This window comes from Aythya fuligula, chromosome 1, assembly GCF_009819795.1.
Source record: "Aythya fuligula isolate bAytFul2 chromosome 1, bAytFul2.pri, whole genome shotgun sequence".
NCBI classification, from domain to species: Eukaryota; Metazoa; Chordata; class Aves; order Anseriformes; family Anatidae; genus Aythya; species Aythya fuligula.
Genome location: NC_045559.1, coordinates 37,659,227 through 37,673,768, shown reverse-complemented (window position 1 = coordinate 37,673,768; position 14,542 = coordinate 37,659,227). Strand labels below are relative to the sequence as shown.

General features: G+C 35.6%; 1 protein-coding gene across 1 annotated transcript in view; it reads right to left on the bottom strand.

Annotated features, from left to right (window-relative positions):
• The window catches only part of NUP107 (nucleoporin 107), a 28,603-nt gene that overhangs the window by 9,404 nt on the left and 4,657 nt on the right, over positions 1-14,542 (bottom strand). The window contains exons 4-17 of the mRNA XM_032203466.1: positions 14,178-14,293; positions 12,138-12,264; positions 11,530-11,633; positions 10,590-10,717; positions 10,218-10,266; positions 8,932-9,003; positions 8,327-8,415; positions 7,314-7,392; positions 6,039-6,152; positions 3,925-4,015; positions 2,842-2,918; positions 2,250-2,309; positions 425-570; positions 264-312 (exon numbers count right to left, since the gene is read on the bottom strand). Coding sequence (XP_032059357.1) covers positions 264-312; positions 425-570; positions 2,250-2,309; positions 2,842-2,918; positions 3,925-4,015; positions 6,039-6,152; positions 7,314-7,392; positions 8,327-8,415; positions 8,932-9,003; positions 10,218-10,266; positions 10,590-10,717; positions 11,530-11,633; positions 12,138-12,264; positions 14,178-14,293 — 1,301 coding nt within the window. The remainder of the gene's footprint in view (positions 1-263; positions 313-424; positions 571-2,249; positions 2,310-2,841; positions 2,919-3,924; positions 4,016-6,038; positions 6,153-7,313; positions 7,393-8,326; positions 8,416-8,931; positions 9,004-10,217; positions 10,267-10,589; positions 10,718-11,529; positions 11,634-12,137; positions 12,265-14,177; positions 14,294-14,542) is intronic.

Sequence of the window (14,542 nt, the reverse complement as noted above, 5' to 3'; positions counted from 1 at the left end):
GATAGTCCCCTGTTTCTTTAGCAAATCTAGTTAGCTTAGCAGATACAGGACAAGACAAAACCTGCATCTTTTTCATCATTAAAAGGTGGCAAAAAAAACCAACACTATCTGAATTGAAAAAGTACGCATTACAAAGATACAAACCTATAACAAACCAGCCACTGTACACATCTGAACATTTCATTAAATAGTGGAGTGTAAGTACAACCTAGTGAATAATTAAAAAGAGTAAACAATGAGCAGAAACTGTAATTAATACATACCTTTTTGTCTGTTGCTTGAAGTTCTTCAAAAACTTTTTCTGAAGTCCAACTTCAAAGTAGGAGAAAAAAGGCAAAAAAAAAACCATTAGATTGCGTATTGCAAAAGGATCACACAGGATCTTGTGTTGAGTGTACGAACGTATTTGTTACTTAGAACTTACTTGGTTTCTAAATACTCTCTAGGGAGCTCTTCCGTCTCCTCTGTAGTTACTACTGACGTTCGGATTTCTTGCTCCACAAGAGTATCTACCATGACCCTGAAATATGCCCAGACAGTATCTTCCCAGGTATCACAAACTGGAAGAAGCTATGCATATACACAAAACAAAAGAGCAAAAGTTATGAGAGATTGAGAACCATCAGAATCCAAACATAGCGACTGTAATTTAGGGTCAGAATTTGTTCTGTCAAAGCAGACTGAAGACCATCTCGAGCAGCAACTGTTCCTTCATTAGTGCAGGATACAGTAATGAAGGACAATTTACAATAAAAAAATCCTTTCACTAAGTAATGCTCTACTTCCTTGACTATTTTAAATCAAAGGTTGTCAAAATAAATACTCCTATTTCCTTCTTTCACAGGTGTCACCGCTCTGACACCATTCTGTCTCTTGTGTAACAGCTCAGATAACCAGTACAGATGAAAACTGAACTCCACTTCTCTACCGGGTCATTTGTCAACAGGATCACTTTGCCGTACTGGTTTATGTTATGGTTGCAGAAGTCACCGTGGAATAATGAAAAGTGAAGGGCAGGAGGAAGGTCTTTGCATCAGTGACACCTTGGAAGTCTTTGAACTGTGTTACTTTATTCAGAAACTAAGAGGATACAGATACACACAGAAATTATATATACATAATAATGTATATAAATAACACACACACACAAATATAAATATATTAATTCTCACTACACCTCTAAAATTGGTAACAGGACGTTTGATAAATCTCAGTTTGAGATAGAACTGAGCAGGACAGCCCACATAATACTATTATAGATAGACTAATAACTGCCTTTGGAGAATAACTTTATATTCAGTTCTTCTCTGAATCTTACTAGGCTCTTTCAGCAGAGAAACCCTGGGACAAGTTCCAGAGACAACAACACACTTCATGAAGCATTTCTCTCTTACAGAGATTTTAAAATTACTGAAATTATTGAAAACAATTAATTTCATTAAGTGTGTCTTTCCTCTGCCACAAGAAGGTGAACACTTCTTGCTCCATACGTCTGCACAGTTTTATGATGCTTTCTTCTGCCAAAGAACCAATTTTTAAACTTCAATGACTAAAATCAGAAAACATTCACCGTCACCCCTCCCTTTGTTTTGATTTTTTTTTATTCCTAATACATCATTCTAAGATGGGGGAGGGGGTGTCAATCTCCTCAAGTAGGGGATCATCACTGGTTAATGTAACAGCAAGTAAACCTTTATGATATTGTCTGCTACTTTCCTCATTGTTCTTTAAAAGAAAAATCTCTACTTAGGAGAGCACAACAGTACCTGGAGAATTAAAACTAATAAAAGGGAGAATTACATAAAGATAAAAAAAAGTATCATACAGAAAAATAAAAACTACTGATTGTGAAATTTGGTTACAAAATAACCTGTGGATATGCCAACTTGTCTAACGCTTGCAACTTAAAGCACTGACAAATCACAATACTGTGCATGAGCAGAAAAATGACTATATAAGCTCTTAAGTAATACTAAAATGAAAAAGAAATAATACAATGGAATTAGAACGGATTGTACTGCTAGCTAGCATGAATGATACTAACAGAAGTCGATCAAGTATATTTAGCTAAGGCATGAAAATCCTAGAGATCACATTGACTAAAGCAGAACTGTTTGCCATTCTCATATTAACTAGATTTTTGAAAGCACATTAAGCAGTAATTGCAGCATGTCTGATGATGTTATTGTCACATATAAGGAAGAAAATGCACAACTATCGAACACCATTCACTAGGAGGCTTGACATACCTGTTTGAGGTTTCCACTGAGTGCTGCATAGATTGCTCTCTCATATCTATTAAACTGCTCCTAAAATAAGCAGTTGAAAACATAACTGAGTTAAAAAGCATGTATGTTTCCTGATCACTTTAAATTTTATTAGTGATTAATCCATTACAAAATGTTCCACTTGCTTCCAAAAAAACAACAAACAAAAAGAAATTGGAAAATCCCAGGACATATCAGGAGCCGAAATAAAAATAGCAAGTGACTTCCCCTTCCGTAGCAAAACACTGTAACTTATCTGAAAAATTTGCATGTATCTGGAAAGACAGCAATGTTTTTTCCTTTCCCAATCAACCGAATCAAGATGAAAATCAAAGTCAGTGTGAGCATTTTCACTTTCAACCAAATAAAAAAAGACACTTCCTAAGCCTTAAAAATTGGTGACAATTATGTAGATTTTTCACTGTAAGACATAACTATATTATTTCAGGAGTCCTCTTAGAAAAGTTACCTGCAAATCCTAGAAGAAGCAAACACAGGGTAGGTTTACTTAAAATCATGTTATTGAGTTTGAAGAAATTCATCTTTAATATCAAGCAAATTAACATCAACTTACCTCTTCAGCCATACGCCAACAACTTATTTTCCAAATGCACCTGTATGGATTCCCTTCAACGGGCTCCAGCTCTCTTCCTATATGCAAAGAATAATTAAACAAACATACTATTAAAAAAATAAAGAGAAAACAGTGACAAGGTAAAACCTATTTTCCGTTATTAACCCTACCCCAATCCCTTTGAAACTCTTCCCAAAGCTTCTCAATGCTTTTGACTGGGCTGCGGGGTAGCTTTTCTGGGAAGCCTGGTAAATGCACAACTAAAAATTACAGTATTTTAAGCATTTACCTGCTATTTAGCCTTGCAAAAAAATGTTGTTTTGACTGCAGCATATCTATTTACATTTAGAAAACACAGAGTTAGGGAGCAAGTATTTTTTAGGAGTATAAGCATCTAATAAATGCTGCTATTCTGCAGGCCTCTGCACGAGCGTACATCATGGAAAAAAAAAACAATACATGACTGCAGACTAGGTGGATAACACTCAAAACAAGGCTAGGACACCAGTGAGTTGTGCAGATAAAAATAGTGGAATATCAGGATTCAGGAAGTAGGAAAACAGTATGCCTCCCAGTCCCAGCTGTGCCTAGCATATAAGACATGTTCTTAAATCCTTTGGTGTCCAAATATTATAAAAGCATATTTTTTTCCTTCATTTACATTCGCTGAACTCAAGTCCTACTGTATCTTTCTGAAGCTATTTTTTTTTTTCAGTCTGTAAGCAATGACACCTTTGCTAGAAGGCAGAAGTCAGATGTTGAGAAAATACATAATGAAACATTATATGGTAGTGGAAAAGATTTGTATGGAATTCCTAGACATCTGTTTCCTATCCATTATGCTTTCTTTTCAAAAAAGAAAATGACTTTAGCGTGTTACGTGGATTCAGTGTGCTCAAACCTTCAACTAAAATGATTGCATATTAGTTTTTATGTAGGTTCAACAGACATGGTAAAAACATTTTAGATATAAGAAAGGCCCTGAAGATGTAAAGAAAAAACAATTTCTTTTTGCTAGAGACAGACATTAAGAGAAAGCCCTCTTCCGTGTTTTTATACATCTCAGGTGCAGGAAGCAGATACCTCCATTTCTGTTAGGATCGTGATACAATTTCCATCCTTCCAAAGTTGCCGCTCTCCAGGCCTGACCACATCGTTTGCATAAGCGCTGTGCCTAAAAAACAATGCATTTTCTCAGCAATGGACTTCAAGGTAGGAAACCCACCAATTTCTCCATTAAAAGTGTACACATTATTAAAATACTTAACTTGCATCGAGATTATAATACAAACAAACAAACAAAAAAACCTACACAAAGAACCTTAAACTCAAAAGAACTGAGAGTTGAAAGTCAATAAAAGCTCATCAGCTTGTTTTTTCACTATATGTTTCAGTTTTTCTGCCAGTACTTAGAGCAATATAAGAAATACGTTACAGTCCCACCCTGCTAGCTTAGACAGCTGTTACACATCCTTCTGATAAGCTCACTTTAAGGTATCATCTTGTTGCTTAGATGGTCTAATCAATCTCTTCACCTACTTCTCTAATCAACTGAGCTTTCCAAACCCCTCAAGCACTTCTAAAACCAGCAATCCTAATTTTCCCATGATATTCAACAGTCTGCTCACTAGCACAAAAAGGTTTAATTCAAAGCTATTTTGAATAGCGTGGAATGTAAAACAAACTCTGTGAGGAAAAAAAAAGCAACAAAGCTTGCTTAGAATTCTAATCCTACACCTCTGAAAAAAAAAAAATCAGCTACAGATTATCTGATTAGTCTGACTGGTATCATTCCAACACTAACAAAACAGCGAACAGCAAGAGAAACTGCAATACATGGCCTTGGTTTGTTTAGCTAACCTCCATTTGCCTCATGCTGAAAAGGCTGCAGACATCCAACCATTTTGGGAGCGGTAACAAACAAAAGCACAGACAAACAAGCCAACACGTTGGTCTAGCTTAGGAGCTGTGCATTACATGTGGTAATGTAAATTAACCAAGATTCACTGTTAGTTCAGATTAAACTCTAAATAAACTTATTATTTCAGTAGTGAATAAGCTGCTTCGTGCTTATCAGACAGTAGCAACGTCTAGCAGCTACTGAAGAACAAGTGAAATTGCAGATTTATATTCATACTCTGCAGCAACATAGTCTTGTGCCCATACTATCAGAAAATGAACGGATATGTACCACAGGGGAACAAAACGCTAGCAAGTAACCATTTCCCTAAGTCTAAGGTTTTGGATACAAGACTCCCATGTTCCTTTTCCTTCCCATTAACCAAATATCATTCCATGTATGTAGAGCCTGGTATAAGGGACTGTGTTTCCAACTGAGGCCTTTGACAACACAACTATTTATGTGATAAAATCACAAAACTTGCTTCACAACTGGGAATCTTTATTGAGAACTGCTTTAGGACTGCCTGGATGTTACTCAGATAAGGAATAATGCAAAGTATATGCAACGTATATATTTAGTATATTCAGTAAGACAGGGCAACAAGCACAATTGTAGTAAAAGAGTTAATGGAGGAGAATTACAGGCTTTCTAGAATATTCAGATAAAGTCTTTCATAGCTTTTGCTGCTGAAGACCCTGCCAAACAATAAATGTAACAAAACAAAAAGTAGAATGCTAGCCATGACTATCCCTCAATTCCATTCAGATCATATAGTCAAGGGGACATCAGAGGAGCAGAGCAAGTAAAAGTTGCTTAATTTAATGCTTTTTTTTTTTTTTTTTTTTTTTAAGGAAAGCATACATCAAATCTTTCTCTAGTTAAAATCAAAAGCATGTTCACACATTTAAAAGGAAGTCTGTATGCTAATCCACTGATTATTAGACATGTGATTAGGAAGTTCTTTAAAAAATCCGATGTTTGTCTGGCAATATTTAGTATCAAGCCACTACAGAAAAAAAAGTAAAAAAATTACGCTGTCAAACAGCCAAAATATAAAGTTGCAACTTTTCTCCATAGCATCTATTCCACACCTGAAATTACTTAACTAAATGCAAGACTTAACTACAATTTCAGCAATTTCACTTTCTTATTGATAATGAATTGAAACTTAAATCCCTACAAGCCAGAATTAAACAGGCATTTTAGTACACAGCTTGTCATTTGCTTTAATAGTAAGATTTTAAATAAGTTTAACTAGTTAACCAAGAAGATTCTTCCACTTTCTGTGGCTTACCTCATCTGTCATTCCTGCTCTGATGAGAGTGAAGAGATACTTCAATAACCTTGCATCATCTTCTCTATCCAAATCGTCAAGTGGCAGCTTCTGTCTTATAGGAGCATCTGGATCCTGCAAGGAAAAAGGCACCACCCATTCACACAATGCACATCTGCCTCTTCCAATGATTTCCTGTCCTGTTTTATAATTTTGAGTCACATTTTTACGTTGGCACAATATGCTATACAGCCAACATATCTAGCGTGATACTTTCCTGTCTTTCCCCTCTTATTTATTTTATTCCTACTCCGTTCCTATCAGAGGGAGCCACTGCAGTCACTTTATTTACTCCACCACCTTTTCTTTGCCTCGGATTTTTCACCTTCAAGTTCTTTTCGTCCTTAAACATCATTTCCCCTTCTGCCTCTCCACCTACCAGACAGTCTGTCCTTCTCCACCTTCTCAGAAGCCCTTTCTATAGCTGTATTTGCTTCTACTTAATCAAACAGATTTTCTCAAGCCGCTTTTCAATCAATGCATTGATCACTCCCCAGTCACGTTCATCTTTCACGACTGCCTTGCTGTCAGAGACACTTCATTCTCTCCTTCGACTGGACAGTCTTCTTCCCTTGACTTTCCTCCTGTCAGCTTTTACTACAGTAGCTCTCAAAAAATCCCCTCATTTATGGGATTTAGTTTCATTGCACTAGTTTCTGTATAACAACAGCATGCCCCTACTTATAAGGGCTTCCACTAACTTCTGTAAACTTTCCTGCTTATGAACATGAGATTGTTTCAGACAAAATTTACTAATAAAGACATTTATTTCACTACATAGACCACAGGTACTTGTGCTAGAAAAAGTGATGGCTGAAAGAAAACAGATGTCTACACATCTCAAAGGAACTCCAGAAATATCCTGGCTCATTGAGTCTCTTCCACTGCTACTTCCTTTACAACATGTTCAAACTTCCAGTTAAAATCAGTGAAGTTTATTTCATCATCATAAAAAGCTTTTCTAGAATCTCATTCATCTGACAGATCTAATAATGTAATTGTTTTCTTAATTATTCTACAACATTCAACTTCAACACTAACATCATCTCCTAAGCTAGTTCCTTACTGCTTCACAACTTCTGTACTGATTTTCACCTTTTCCAGCTTAGCGTTCTGCAATTTTTAGATATCAGAACTTTCTAAAAATTGGTGGAATTCTGTGAAAATAGCATATATGCTCTCTAATTCAATTTATATCCATTTTGAAACCAAGTCTTATATTTAAATAAAACTTACCAATTCTGTTACGAGAGCTCGAGAGCTTCCAGTGTATGTACATAACTGTCGCTGCTTCAGGACATGTAGCGTATTCTCCCTGAAAGCAATGAAATGCTCTTCAGAAAAAAAGGTTTTATAGCAACCACATTTTAATAAAACACAAATATTAAAAAACATTTAATACTTGTAAGTGGAACAGGATTACAGAAAAGACATACCTGGTTTGGTTTGTGTATCAATGGACTGCGTTAGTGAAAATGTAAAATTTCACTATAAGTACAATAATAGAATCAATTCACATAGCTTTGATTTCTTTCAAAAGCATCCATTATTCTAATCATTCATGTATTTAAACTGTGAACTGATTTCTCCATGAGCAAAATTTCTCATTAGCATTCGCTGTAGTCAGTCTAGGACAGAAATTCAAATCATGTTGAACACGATTCCAAAAGCCTGTATTCACCCATCCACTGAAACCAAGTTTACTCTAGGCAACTAGAATCACAAGCAGGCTTTGGTCTTTTCTGCCATAAAATCTACCATAGATAAAAAAGATTACAAATAATGACTTCTGAGGATCAATGACACAAAGTGATGACAAGAACTTGAACAGGCAAGAAGTAAAGACAAAGAACTGAACACCTGAGAAACAAATAAGAAAGGTTTTATCTAGCATAAACAACAGGTTGAACAGCAGGTGACCATCTCTTACTGTTCCCTATTATGAAAAAATGAAATCATCTTGTTAAAGAGTAAATTAAATTGTTTTGATGGCTTTCCTTTCATCTTCTCCTCCCAAAAGCAATACTTGACATTTGAGAAGACATCTTTTAAATTGGGGAGGAAGCTCAATTTTACATCTAAGAATTGAAGGAAAAGAAGTAAACGAACTGATCAACTTAAAAAAAAAACAACAACAAAACAAACAAAACAGTTCTTCTTCAGAGTGATTTTGGACCAGTTCTGTGTCTACGTATGTGAATCTTACACTCAAATGAAGAATGTACACAAAACACAAAGTCTGAACTCACCAATATACAGATTTTGCATAAAACTCAATATTATCAGAGAAGTCCCCAATTTCATCCTTGGCAATGCTCTCTAGCCAGTCTACCACCATCTGGAATGATAGGAATTTGCATTTTTAAGACAAACATTTAACAAGTAATATTTTAACTGTCTTCCTCCCATCTCTAAATCTACTTGTTATCTAGAGAGTAATCAAAAGACTACACCACTGTACATACCCAGTTTGAAGGTTGTTTTGGCCCTTAATCTATTTCTTACTAGATACTGCAGTTACTACAGTGCTACTAGTTTATTAATCATTATCAACAGTAACAGATGCTCCAAATAAGAATAGCTCTCAGCCCTCCATCCTCTCCAACCTAGCCTGAAAAATGTTTCTGATCTTTAGAAACTAAAGAACGATATTTCTACACGTACAAATAATAACACGCCTAAATGAATAAAAAGAAATAAGTATTAGAAACAGCTTAATTAAGTGTTTTAATTAATTAATTAAATAAGTTAAATAATTAACTCATATTTTCTGAAGTTTATGTAATACTAGTGTTACAAACATTTAAATGTCTATTGGTCTATTTGCATTCTTACCATAAAAATGTTGTCATACCTGGCTTTGTCGAACAAATGAATCTTTCTGAAACAAGTTTTCTATATGCGTCTTCTCACTAGCATTTAAAGGCTATTTAAGAAAAAGTTGATTAGTACTTCCTCGAAAAGAAAACTTGACACAAAAACATGAATACCAAACCGAACACATTGACTTACAGATTTTCAACAAGTTCAGCATGCTACCTCTCCCCTGTCCCTTTGCAAACAGACAACAATACACATTTGTTTTATTGGGATCATCATCTACATCCCGTTATACTAAAATCTGTAAAACTAAGACTGAATATAGTTCAAATGTATGACCACAGAAAGATTCTACATAGCAGATCCATCAGTTCCACTGGCTGCATTTGTATCATCACAAATTTTGCTTATTACTGTGTATGTCAAAAAGTGGACGTTTTTCTAGATCATATAAACTGTAAACATGAGCAAGTAGAAAAAAGGAAACAAAGCAAAACCTAGCCAAAACACACAAAAAATACACCCCAAACTCCTGATATTTCTTCCTGCTCTCCTGCATTAATTTAGCTTTCTTGCAACAAAAGGAGAACAAAATATGAATTTTCCTAATAAACAGAGATAGGAAGAGACTTATTTTTGCACAGCCGTGTTTAATTTAGAAGTACTGACAACTTTGCAGTGGGAATCATAGATGAAGCTATTTCATGACTGAGAAAAAAACAGCAACAATCATAAATTTTACAAAGGCAGAGTCACTTTGCTTATTGTTTTGTCTTCCTAAGCATATTCTGGCAGCAAAGGCTGGAAACACTGTATTGACATAGACAAGACGACTACAGCTGAAATAAGAATGATACAAAAGTTTGGATTTCTTTTGAGATAAATTAGAATCAGGATTGCAAAGTACTACACAGCTTGAGACCACATGTACTTCTAGGCAAAGCAAAATTATCTCTGCCCCAGGGGAAACATTATCACTACCGATGCAACTTTTAAAAATAAATATGTAGCTGCTTCCAGTGGATTTTCCAAGTATGTGGGGAATACTTAATGAAACAAAACCAAGTATAGTTAATACAAATTCTTACAATAGTATTTTCCATTTAGAACTGAGTATTTAAATTCACATTTTCCAACATGTGGAATAATTTAATATTTATCTTGCTAGAGTTCAAATTGGCCTCATCTTTGTTTATATTCTTTTATCTCTGAATTTTGAGGTGGCTGTAGCATTGGGATTGTAAAAACTAAAACGTAAGCGTTTAGCTTTAAGACACATCCCTTACAAACAGTAGTAATAATTTTCCCCCTCAAGCTTACCGTGAGTTCAAATGCAGTTTCATCTTCCAGTGCCGACTGTATTCTGTCTCTAGAAATAAAAGTGCAAAGCCTTAACGATTAAAATAAAGATGAGAAAATTCAGCAGAATATGTAATATAAGTCAAAGTGTTTAAAACTACCTTTACAAAAAAGTGTTCTTTTACAAAATTACATTTAAAAAGTAATAATAGGACTGTTAACTTTCAATTTCATACACGCAAAGGAAATAGGCATTATTATCAGCAGCTAGTTCCATAAACAGATAATAAGTAGCTACTTAATTACCTTATTCCATATAAATAATATTATGTATAATGTATCTAAGAAAGTCATCTCACTGCAAAGAAGTAACACGCTTTTCAAGTAAATTACCTATAAAGTGCGGACAAGAGTCTCCATGTTACCATCTCCTGCTTGAGAAGCCACAAGACACTGGCAGTTTTTGAGAACTTTTGCTGTCCAGGAGTTGCTCTGTAAACTATTTTGCCTAGTATATTCACCTAAGGTAAATAAATGCATACATAGTTAATAATGCCCATCACTGGATGTTTTTCTAAGCTGTTACGATAATCTTTTAATTATCCCGAATACTCCCTCAAAAAACAAATTTATTTACCATCTCTTTTAAATAGGTAGATGGTACTCCACACTGTAAGTTCCCACAAGAATGTTTAAAAAATGTTTTATGGTCTCTAGGCCATGTAACAAGAATGCAGCTCTGTTTTGTAAGGTGCTCTACAAACTCTGCCCTCTTCTCACTTTTGTGATCAACACTGTTATTGCTGGAAGCCTCATAACTTCTTCCTTTCAATTGGCCAATCCCTGCTGGTCATAAAGTGTCAATCAACAATCAATTCAAAAACTGTGTCTAAAAGCAGACCTCTTGAATTTTATGTTGAGAACTCTACTGCCAGTTTATTAGGAATGCACTAGAAAGCTCTTAGTACCATCATAGTAAAATGATTTTATTTATTTATACCTGAGACAAATAAGTATTTGTTAATCCAGCTCACCATCACTAACAAAAAATCTATTTATCTGCTCATGTTTATTGTCGCTTGACACTTGTAGGGGAATGGCAGCTGGATGACATTTTTAGTATTTAGCAAGCTACACAATGGGCATTCCTGTGGCAAAGTAAAGAGGTACGCTAATCAGTGACTCAAGACTGCAGCCAGCTGGAAGATTTAAAAGTATCTATGTTAAGCACTGTGAGTTCTCAGCTTAAAGAAAAGGAACAACAGAACTTAAGGAAGGGACTGCAAATTAAAATAAATAGTAAGAAAAAAAAAACCACCAGCAAACTATTTACCTGACTGTTACATATACTTTCATATTCGTCCACCAGATCAAAAATGGTAGTTGATGTATGCTTCAGGAAGGAATGTAGAAAATCTGAGTACATGCTCATAGTAGCTAGAATACATATAAGAAGAGACAGTCATATTAGACACAATGTGGTTAAAAAATCCAACACTACAAAAAAAATCCTGATGACAAGGCATCTTGTCATTAATAAAGCTAAGCAAAGGCAGAAATGATACGAACTATTTATATCCCATAAAGTCAGAAGAATTTACCAGCTAAGACAGTAAGATATGCAGAAGCTACGATGTAAGTCAAATAATTATAAAACTTTTGCTGTAAATCTGTCATCTGAGAGAGTTTTAAAGACAAACTTGTTTGTCTGTCTCCACAAAGCTAATCCAGTTTGTGTTTTGCACCACCACAGTGTCCCATTTGTGTCATCAATTTCCACAGAAAACACAAAATGGCAAAACTGCAATGACTGGAAAAGTTAACTTTCTGAACTTTTAAGACTAGATATTTCTATGCCAAGAACAGTCTAAACAAAACGATACAGAAAACCGAGAACATATATGTGTGGTCAGTTACGATGAAAACTTCAGATTATCTCACCAGCTTCTCCGGGATCATCCTCACGCAACAGCACAGCGCTCATAGTGACATCTTCTGTCATGTCCACATTTGTAAACAGTCCTGTCTGCTGAGGTGAGAGCACTGTTGTCCAGTTACTTTCATCCAACTAAAAGCATAACAGAAAATAAACAGCAATCTCAGACTACTGCAAGCCTAGCTTCAAAGTTTTTTTTTTCATGCTATCTGAATGGTGCAGAGCAATTCTAAAAATTAAAAATGAAATATCTGCCTTTAGATAAAGCGCAATGACTTTAACAAACAGCTCTGAAAAGATAAATTTTAATCTGGAAAAAGGAAATTCTTCATGTTTAATTTCTTTTTCCCCCCACTGGGAAATTAAAAAAAATGTATAATGTAATCAGACCTTGCATTTTACATCACCGTGTATCACTTTTCCCCTTAAAATAAATGCATCAGTCCATCCTTTTGTATTCTGATAAACATTTACCAAGTATTTTGTTGACTAGGTTGTAAAGCAGCTGTGAAAAGTTAAACAAAGTGGTTAAAATTTGATCAGAACCATTTACTTCTGTCTTCCAACCTTCTTGGAGAATTGCTCAAAACCCCTGATCGAATGAAGCAATACATCTTTAAGGAGAAAATATACAGAGTATTAAAGTGGGAAATAGAGACACAGCTATACTTTCTTGGGAGTATTTCAGGGGAGGTATTTGATAACATATCAGAGATAAGGCAGCAAAATGGCCAAACCAGGAGACAGACCGTACATGCACTGCACTGACAGGACAGCTTCCCGTAGCTGTTTCCATGACAGCAATTGCTTTCTCAGCAGCAATTAATGCCATATGAAGATCCCGTGATATGACAATGGTTGATTCTTTTTCCTGACTGTTAAAATGGTCACACCCAAACCAGACGACACTGTCATAAGTCTCTTAAGTGTATCCAAAAACTGTGGACGTAACTGTTGTTCTTCCTTTTATGCCCCAGTTTCTACATGCTGTACTTCTCTTGCCTGGTTTCTCTCTGCCATTATTGCCCTCTAGGCAGCCAGAACAGAAAGCTATTGCACTCAGCAACATCCAGACAACTGAGTAAAAATAACAAGAAGCTCACTTCTACTAAAATATTATCAGGTCTCTGTGGGAAATACAAAAAGGTCTGATGAGCGTTCTAATCTACCAGCACGTAAATTTCCATGAGACATAATTTTAAGTCCTTTTTCCATCACCCTCCTGTGAAAGCTTTGGTTTAGTCCCAAGATTTCCCTTGCTAATCTAAACTGGATTTGAGTCAGAGCACTAAACGCTACGCATTTTGTGAGTGAAGTTCATTTTAGCTATTTAAAGAACATCAAGAAGCTCTGAATCAGGACAACAGCGCTACTGCTAAGAGCTTTATCAATGCTGATCAAGAGCCTGTAGGCCCCAGAACCTTACAATTTAAAGAAACAAGCAGGCCATTACAAACTATAGAAACAAGCAAAAGGAAGAATGACTTCAAATGCACACACAGAAACACATCTTTTGAGTCAATTTAAAAATAAACGGAGAAAAATTATTTTAGATGTCCCTACTTACGACTTTTCTAATCATTGTTTTTCCAAAGATGTTATAGTAGAAGATAATTAATGTCATCTGAAAAGCAATCAGAACAACTTGCTCTTTGAAGTCCAAACATTAAGATCCAAAGGAAGCCTAATACTGTGCTAAAATAAGAAAAACTCTGAAGGTTTAATTTGCTGACAGAAAAATCATCTTTGAAGCATCTGTAAATAAGCAAAGTCAAGTTTTCTGTAGTCGCAAGCAGATGTTATAAGGAACAGATTAACATAGTGTAGTTAAGAAATCCATAAAACCCTCTTCATTCCTTACTGCATTATCTCAAACACCACATTACTAAATAACACGAGTAGCAAGCAGCAACAGAAGCAGTAGTAAGAGCAAGCTTGTCCCACCTGCAGTTCGTCCTTGGTGCAAACATGGAAACACTGAAAAATGGTAGCTTACTGTAAGTTTCACAGGAGCTAAACAGAAAAACGTGCTCAAACCATCTCACCATTGACATATTGCCGAGCAGTCCAGAAGTCTGGAGGATCAGAGGAGATCTCCCTCCTGTTCCCAGGATGGTAGACATATCCGTCTGCTTCATGGCGCTTCGAGACAGCGAGGTAACTGAAAGACAGAGAGCCTTTTCTGAAAACGAAAGCTGGTTAAGACCACTGTGCTCTATCAAGGAAAGTAACCTTGCAGTGCTGACTGAAGTATTTATGAAATCCTGCTTGGTCACAGAAGAAACAACACACAAACCAACCTGATGGAAAAGCGACTTGCTCCTGCCCATTGCTATTGCTATTTTCACTCCATTTCATTCCAGGCTTGTACGAAACCCACAAATACCAATTAGAAATGTCTTAGGCCTGA